Source organism: Pygocentrus nattereri, chromosome 3 (genome assembly GCF_015220715.1).
Source record: "Pygocentrus nattereri isolate fPygNat1 chromosome 3, fPygNat1.pri, whole genome shotgun sequence".
Classification (NCBI taxonomy): Eukaryota; Metazoa; Chordata; class Actinopteri; order Characiformes; family Serrasalmidae; genus Pygocentrus; species Pygocentrus nattereri.
Window position 1 is genome coordinate 12635690 of NC_051213.1, and position 9367 is coordinate 12645056.

General features: G+C 36.9%; 1 protein-coding gene across 1 annotated transcript; it reads left to right on the top strand.

Moving 5' to 3' along the window:
• Positions 1-1659: 1659 nt before the first annotated feature.
• On the top strand, positions 1660-9046 carry LOC108431043 (agouti-related protein-like). Its single transcript, XM_017703927.2, has 3 exons — positions 1660-1859; positions 2807-2883; positions 7448-9046. Exons 1-3 carry the CDS (start codon positions 1775-1777, stop codon positions 7613-7615), a joined length of 330 nt encoding a protein of 109 aa, XP_017559416.2. The 5' UTR covers positions 1660-1774; the 3' UTR covers positions 7616-9046.
• The last annotated feature ends 321 nt before the right edge of the window (positions 9047-9367 follow it).

The following is a 9367-nucleotide window of genomic DNA, read 5'->3' on the forward strand; positions in this document are numbered from 1 at the left end:
ATGTACTTAAACAACAAGCCAGGAACCCCAAGTTTTTCACGCACCTTATTTGTCACTGTCTGCTGCCAAAAGGATGATCTTATGATCTCGACACAAAGCATGAACTTCTATTACATAACATAGTTTAGTGTGTTTTCTAGGAAATCTAACATTAAGCTATTTTCATACCAAGAGTTTTAATGGAGACAATAACACTTAATGCTTTGTTTTCACATTGTGCAGCTCTTTTGGCAGACAGTGTTTACAAGGTGTGAAAGAAATTTGATGTTGTTGTTGGAGAATGTCTTTGTTTTGGTGCACTGTATGTCCAAAACGTTTTCAGACACATGAGTCTGAATTAGTGAGCTCAGCTACTTTAAGCTGCACACATTGTTGACACAATCGTCATGCACAGCTCATACAATCTCTGTTGAAAAGCACTGGCAGCTCTGGAGCAGCTGCACATGAGCCTAAGGTCACCATGCCCAATGCCAAACATCAGCTAGAGGGGTAAAATCCACCCACCCCCCCCCCCCCCCCCATTTAAAAACTTACCCAGTTGTTGCCTATATTTGAAATTGCCTCAACCAGTAACGTTAAATTCTGGTAACATATCGCTGTTGTCAGAAAAAACCTTGTCCGTTTTTGACATTTTTCAGTTCTTGACATAATTTGACATAATTTACATTTGATGTAAATTTCATGATGAATGGACTGAAAGAATGACCGAAAATTAATTGGCAAAATGCCTGGTAACACTGACTTACATTAAAAGTAAAGCAGGTTTTTTCCTTCTCCTGTAAAGTTAGCATGTTGGAGATTTTCTTCTGACAGCAGTAATATATTACTTGGATACAACCACAGCAGATTAGCCATGTGATCCATGCTGGCTGTATAATAAATAAGAGGCAGCTGTAATTAAAAAGTTTGACTATGGAGTCCAAAACTGCCTGCTGCTATACTTTGTCAAAAATAGCCCATCAACATTAGAAGTCCACTCAATGGTACAGTGTGTATAGTATACTGTTTTGGATGCAGCCTATCCCTCAATAAGTAACTGATATAATTTGATATATGCTGATATGAATTGTTTATAAATTATACCATTGTTAATGATTAGTTAAGCAATAGTGCTATGGAATACTAATTAGTATGAAATAGTTTACACATTAATTTCTTTGTTCACTTGTTTATGTCCATCAGAATGTTTAAAGGATCTGCGCGATGCCATTGGTGAAGAAAAGTGACTGTGACACATTCTGACCTTCTGTTTTGACCTTTATGTCTGCCTTGAATAATTAATTTTGAAGTTCTCTTGCACGTAGCACTTGAATTATTTTCGGGTGGTTGGTTTAATTTACACTATTGTTGCTGTTCTTTATGATTGACTGTTACATTTAAACAACATTGCCTGTGTAATTAATTAAGAGTTTGCCTGCTAACTGACACCAATGTCCAAAAAAAGTAAGCATCAGTGGAGAGGAAGCTGCAAAATACAGACAAATAACTTTCAAATGCGGACACAGAGGCTGAACAACGGGTGGAAACCCCAAGCCACATGTCTCCAGAGCAGTGGGTTAATGTGGAGCCCCCTACATCTCCAGGCTATGGGCGGGGCCACAGCAGCCCTATAATACACCATGCTGTCGACCGCTGGACCAAACTACAGAAGGACCTCAACCAAACGTAAGGTATTCAATACCTTTTCTCATCGCTTTGCTCCTCACGTGTATTCCTTGACCTTCGCATCTGCTTCGTCTGGCATCTGAGAGTGCTGCGTGCTTTGGAAGCAGAGATGAAGCTCGTCATGTTCTGGATTTGTCTCATCCAGGCTGCGCTTCTGATTGCTTCAGCGCAGGAGCTCCCCTTCCTCCACTCAGGTAAAGTGCTTTCAGCATCAGCTCCACTAACTCATGCAAACACAACATTCCCTTCTCACTTAAATACTCATATTTCAAGGTTTCCCTGCAAAAACAGATAGCCTACTAGCCCACATGTGTATCCTACTTTCTGTCAAAATAAGTTATTGATGACTTTTACTAGCTGCCTTCATCCTCTCATTTTTATCTTCCTGTTGTTGTTGTTTATCTTATTATTATTATTATTAGTAGTAGTAGTAGTAGTAGTAGTAGTAGTAATAGTAGTAGTAGTAGTAGTAATAATGGTAGTAGTAGTAGTAGTAGTAGTAGTAATAGTAGTAGTAGTAGTAGTAGGAGTAGTAATAATGGTAGTAGTATTAGTAGTAGTAGTAGTAGTAGTAGTAGTAATAGTTTGCTACTTTATATTTTCTAATTGTGACAGTCATTAATAGGTTGACTTGTTCTATGAGGTCTGTTAGCTGAAAGCAGTTTTACAGGCTGTTTACAACAAAGCCTAATCCTTTGTATAGCTCTCTAAGTCCATGCAGACTCCCAAATGGGCCATATTCACAGCACTGAAGCTCATGTTCTCCTCTCATAGTATTCTCCTCTCCCCCCTGACACTGACCCCACACAGAAACCAGTGCCTATACTTAAAAATGTTAAAAAAAAAAATGTTCCTAAATAGCTATTGGCTCATGGTTCTAACATAGAATTCTTTTGGCATTTACATCTTTAAGAATGTATCTTAAAGATGTATATGTACATCTTTAAGAATGCATTGTGGTCCAAAACTGCAAGGAATAAAATGTCTTTATTTTAATTTACATTGAAATTTAAGAATCTGTTTTTTCCTTCTCCTGTAAAGTTTTGGAGATGATTTATTTTGAATAATTTTGAAGTATTATGAATTATATATTTTTCCAACATTTACAAAGACTTCAGTGTTGATATCATCTTTCCCACAGAGCTGTGGAACCCGGGAAAGCCACGGACATTGTTTGCAAGAAGGGGAGTTGTGGAGTATCAAAAATTACGAGCAACAGTAGGTTGTTTTACATTACAGGGTGTTAATTAACTTAATTAATGTTTACTATCACATAATAACACCACTTTACCACACCCAGGAGCAAGAGGTTCCTGTTATCCAGATTAGTGAGAATCAGATCAGAAAAAAAACAATAATCTATACATCTATATACAGCGAGCTGAGTTGATTTGCATCTGGCTTTAACTCTGTGAGTTATTATGCAATCCTGGCTTTAGAGCTGACTGAGAGGAATGCTCTCTATGGCCTTAGGCAGATGAAGCATAGATCTTTGTCCCTACTGAATCAACTGACCAGTTGTTTATCATGCTGCTGTTTCTTCTGCACTTCGTACATGCTTACAGACAAAACTCGCTGTCTTAATAAATCAACTGCAAAAATAACAGTCAACTGTGGTGCATATCCGAAATTGACTTCGGATCCAAAACATGCAGAGCTTTCGCCTGGGGGAATGGCAACAATTACTGTTGTCCACAAAGGAGTATCAGGAATATTCTTCGCATTCTTTTTTTTCTCCACTGTTAGAGCTGTACTTTCTCTTCAAAGACATTTTGTGCATTTGTGTGTTTCTTTTCAGCAGAGATGTAGGAATCTATTCAAGTTCTTCTTCTTCTAAAAAAAGAGAAAACAGAGGTGGCAAATCTAATGTGAAGCAGCAGCTTTGCTGAACCACATTCAGCATTCAGGTATCAGATGTTTGCAGAATGCAGTGTCTGCAGCCAAGTAAAGGGATATTTTATCCTGCAGATTTTTAGCACTTTTAGTGAGTGGGCTGCTCACTACCTTCCTGAGTACTAATGTAAAGTCACGATCATGCACTGACCACCTGCATTTAATATTTCACATTCCACAGAATCTGTCAACCACTCAATAACACTACAACTCACTTAGCTTTAAAAATTAAGTGCATCAATATAATGACTAAGAAAGCACTTTTAATGATAATACGAAGACCAATAGTGAATAATCTTAAAGGGAACACTGATTTGTATGTCTTTAAATACTGTATATGTCCAATGCTATTAAATTATAATGTTTTAACCAAATTGATTTTTTTGATCCCCCCCGCGACCCTGACGGAGAAGCGGCTTAGAAAATGGATGGATGGATGGATGGATTTTTTTGATATTATGTGGATCATCCTACTGAATTGGTTCAGAGTCAGAGTGGAAGACACATTTCAGACTTTTAGCTGACTTAGACTTTAGACCAAAATCCTTTTGTACCTTAGTTATGATTATTTTGCTATAATAAATGACTGAACTTTCTGTTTTGTTAATACCAGAACAATCATAACACTACAGAAAGTTTGTCAAATGTTTTGGAAGTAACAGGTGAGCATGATTCAAAAACACTAGCCAGCACATGATTACTGAACACAGCTTTAAACAGTTGTACATACACAAAATCATCATTTTTGATTTATTGTTATTTTGACTTGGTAACTTAATTGCACATTTACTTCAAAACAATAGGATTTGACTGCTCATCATGCAGCCATGAGGGACAGGGATGCAGTCTCACTTCCTCCTCTAAAATGCAGGGGTGTGGCTAAAATCAGGCTCTGCTTACATACTACAATTCTGTGTTTTGGTAGTCACATAAAATTGCATTAAAAATTAGTAATGTAGGTCACCACTGTCACAGTGTGAGGATGGCGTATAGTTGGCAGTGGAGTCAGTCTTATGGAAGTAACAATTAATGAAGTTTGTCATGCTGTACCTGAAGTTAGAAAGGCTAGTTTTTTAACTTGCTGTTCATTTCTGAATGGACATAAGAAAGAGAGAGCAGCCATTTGATACCGCAACAAAAATGGCAAGATACTAGTAGAGAATTTTTGTCTAATGTTTAATAAAATTTTGCTCAGTTTATACAAAATATTTCAGCAGTACTGGACATGTACACCATATTGAGGCTTACATGTCAGGGTAAGGGCTTTAAGCGACCCCTTATTGTAAACAATGAACCCTTTTATCCATTGCTTTTGTAATGATGTAGAAGAGTTACTCTGAGTTCTTGTGACATTTTAATGACTTTACCTTCCCATGACAAAGGATTCCCTACAACAGAGGTGTCCAATCTTATCTGCAAATGGCCAGTTTAGCTGCAGGTTTTCACTCCAAATAAGCTGAAGCACACCTGTTTCTACTTTTAATCAGTTGGTCTTAGTTTTCAAATTTCATCAGATGATCTCCTTCTTTGTTGGAATAAAAGCCTGCAGCCACACCAGCCCTCTGCAGATAAGATTGGACACCCTAAAGAGCTCAGAGCTCACTTAACTTGTTTAATTCTTACTCAATGTTCACTGCATGTATGGATGGAAACAACCTGACTTACTTGGATGACTTTTACTTTACCCCAGTATTATTGAAACTGATTATTTGTAGCCTTACTCAAATATGCCACTCAAAAACAAAACATATCATCTTAATGTCATCCCTTAAAGCACTTACTTACATATTTGTTTATTTATATTATGCTATTTTTTTACTGAAATATGTTTTTGCTCCAGCCTTCCACTTTCAGTGAAGTAAGATTTTGAAACTGATATTTTCACAAGTATAGTTTCTCTGTCCACCCCAGCTGTATTACGCGGCAAATGATATGTGATAGCTTTTCTTTTATGAACAGAATTTGATCTCTTAAACTCCACCGATTCATTGCCATGGCCCCTCTGCGTTTCTCTTTCGGATAGATCACAAATCAAATCTTACAGACTGTCTCTGTCCATCTTTCATTTTTAGAAAAAAGCAAATAGAAAAATTCTAAGAAGGTGAATGAGTCAAGCAGTTCTCAGCTTTTGAAGCATATAAAAGAAACTGTTTCAGAATAAATATATTAGAAAATTGTTTTAGCCCATTTTTTTTTAAATCTGGCTTTAGGCACTTGCCTTAGTGGCTAAATCAAAGTGTTTAGAGTATACAAAAAACAGGATTACAAGGTGTACATCCAAGTTTGTAGACATCACCTCCAGAGTTTGTTCTAAATTCAAGTATATTAATAGAGAATTTGTCCCCCTTTAGGCCTCTATTTCTTCAGGAGGTCCTTACAGTAGATGTGGGAACATTGCTGTAAGAACCTGATTGCATTCAGCCACAAAAGGATTAGTGATGTCAGGTACCAATGTTGGATCACAAACACCACTCCAATTCATGCCAAAAGCTTAATACCCCTTCATCTCTTATGGGCATGGCAACCTTAGACTCATGTGCTTCTGCTACAGATATTTCCATTCTACTGGCAATGGAAATCCCCATGGAGATTATACAAACAGTATGTGCACAGTGCACCGTAAAGTAGTTGAATTCACTAATGAGAAGAGCTGTCTGCAAGTTTTAGACATACCGGCCTTTGAGACATCCACTTCAGTTTGAGCCATTATCATATATACTAGGATTAAACCTGCTCAGTGGGAAGTTATTGTTTTTTCAGAAGGAAACATATATTTCACAAAAGCACAAAAGTCTCCAGCACTAAGAATAATATGAAATCTTTCAGCAATCAGTTTGTCCACTTTTTACTTTTGTTCACTCTACTGCTACTTTACCTCTTCCATCCTTCTAGTCTTAAAATCAACCAGATACAACTGCGTCCCATCAAATGCTGTTCACAAAGGAGTAACTGACATTATGCTTCCCTTCAAAGAGACACATTCACACCACCAACTACCCAAACTTACATTAGCTGCCCTACAAATTTCTTTCTCATTAGCATCTAAAATAGCCAAAGGAGAAATTTCTGAGGAGGTCTGATATAAGAAAATACACTTGCTTAAAGAAGGAGAAAACAAGCTAAAGGAAAAAGCTGAAAAACAGGAGTGTTAATCTAATTGCATAGACATAAAGAGAAAATGTAACTCCTAACAAATTGTGAAACGCCTGGTAGACCACCATTACTGTTGCCATCAGATAAACCTTTTATCTTTTGAGAGAGAGGAGAAAATCAAGCTGCTTCAGATATGAAAAAATCCATGTGTTTTCATCCTTCCACTGTGGATGTCACTGAAGATAACTCGACACTATGGGTGTGAATGTTAAAGGAAATGGACAACAAAGAACAACATGTACACCAAAACTGGACATCTGAGATGTGGAGTATAGTTAACTGAACTGATGATTCTACATTTGTAGAATTATTTGGATCATGAGAAGAAGAAAACGCGACCAAGTTCTGAGACTGAACTTTCTGAAGTTTGGAGCATTTACAAGAAGCAAGATATCTCTTCTGTAAGCTTTAAAAGACTGGTCTCCTGAAAAGAATGGAACCTGTTATAAAAGTAATGGGTGGACACACTAAATACTGAAAAAAATACCAGATAGATAGTTAAAATAGTTATTAAGGCTTCTGTGTAATTCTCTGTTAAATATTTGTTTCCTGATGCTGAAAAATGAAGAACTTGTTCTTCATGTTTTGACTAGATATTAAAAGTCAACGGGGTGGTCACTATATATAGAATACACAATATGTGTCACACTATTATTATGACTCACATACATATACATATGGGAGACATATGTAAACTGTATAAAAACAATCGTGTCCATGTGTGTGTTTAATTCAGCAACCTCGTGTGGATGCAGTACCGGCGACTCCTCGCTGCTCCAGAGTGTCAGAAAGCTGTTTTCCTAACTCGCGCTGCTGTGATCCCTGTGCATCTTGCCATTGCCGATTCTTCAACTCTATCTGCTACTGCTGGAGACTCGGCCGCCATTGCCAGAAAAAGACTTAAACACACATACACACACAAACATGTGCAAACACACACACACAAAGCAGTGGACAAAGCAGCTATAATTGCTGATGGTCAAGCAGTGGTATACAGTCTATGCAAACTGTTAAGCGCAATACACTGAACCCTGGCTACGTCACAACCTGCAAGTCTGCCTCACTCTCAGCTGAACAGAGATGACCTCTTATAAACCATTTCCCTCAGTGTGCCTCAGACAAGCTTATATTGATTTTGTACTGCATGAAGTGCTTATTCCCCTCAGATAAGCATGCATACATTCCTTCTATAATAAGATAATCCTTTATTAGTCCCACAACAGGGAAATCCTAATGTATTTATTGTATGTTTTGTTAATCCTTTGATCATCAAATTTGTCAAGAGAAGAAAAATTTACAAATGATGAAGTGATTATGAAGTCATTTTTATCACTATTCATTTCTATTTTTTTATACTAGTCACATCTTTTTTTTTTCTTTTCTCAGACATGTTATATATTCTTAACTATTTTGTTGACTAACATTTCCATCAGTTACTAGGAGCAAAGGCTACAAGTGAAATTTCTTGGCTTTTTTTTAATGAGCAGCTCTGTACTTGTTATGGAGACGTTCTAAATGGTTGCACTGATGTGGGGCAGACAGGCTGACAAAGACATACCAAACAGAGCCAATCATTGTTTAATGCTCCTTCACTTAAGGTTTTTTCTCCTTTGTTTGGTGGTTGTTTTTCAGAAATGGCAAACTACTGCTGGACACAGTAACAAACCTACATCTGCTCTATTGGGTCATATTGATCCCACTAAGCTCAAGTGGACCATCATTTTGAACATCTGCTAGAAAGATATATGATAGTTTTATATGGGACAGACATAACCTATGAATTCTGTTATAAATCTTTCTAAGAAGTGCCACTCAAGGTTAATGTTAGCGCTTCTGCTCTGCTATTTCTGCATTTTAGATATCAAGTAACCCTTTGCTTGAAAACATCTAACTGTGTGTTTCAATATATTCTTTTACCAAATATATTATTAAAGTCACAAACTGAGTCTTTTTTAACGAGACTCATGCCTCCACAATTCTATAGCAGAATTACTTTTAATTCTTTGCACCCTTCCAGCTACAGATTTGTGTCCACGTATTTTCTGGTTATATTACTATACCAAATTTCAACACTTTTAATATTTAGATGCAATAATTATATCAGTAATGTGTAAATATCAGGCATGATGTCATTTCAGAAGTACAAACATTTTTGAAAGAACAGACAACACACTTCTGAACATTTTAATGCAGAATTAAAAATAGTTCTTGCATTTATAGTTATGTTGGTTTGTCCAATTACTTCTGACCCTATGAAAATGGAAGGACTATGTAAAAAATGGCTTTAATTACTAAATAGTTAATGCAATATTTTAATTAAAACCCTTGAATTAAAGCTTTTTGACTGTTTTATTTCAAAGCCATTGTGGTGGTGTATAGAGGCAAAATTACAAAAATGTGTGTCACTGTCCAAATACTTATGGACCTGTATATAAACATGTACACATACTGAGCCCTTTATTAGGTACAGCTACCTTGCATGCAGTTATTGCCCATTTTATCTGATCCACCTACCATTTGGACACACTTTGTAGCTCTACAATTACAGATTGTGGCTTTACACTTTCATCAATGATCAAGACCCCCACAGGACCACCACAGAGCAAGTGCTATTTGGGTAGTGGATCATTCTCAGCACTGCAGTAGCACTGATGTG

Excerpts from the sequence above, each read along its gene's own strand:
- LOC108431043 (XM_017703927.2), top strand. The coding sequence starts at position 1,775 with ATGAAGCTCGTCATGTTCTGGATTTGTCTCATCCAGGCTGCGCTTCTG. Across the intron at positions 1,860-2,806 it reads GCTCCCCTTCCTCCACTCAG|AGCTGTGGAACCCGGGAAAG; the intron begins GTAAAGTGCTTT and ends TCTTTCCCACAG. Across the intron at positions 2,884-7,447 it reads ATCAAAAATTACGAGCAACA|CAACCTCGTGTGGATGCAGT; the intron begins GTAGGTTGTTTT and ends TGTTTAATTCAG.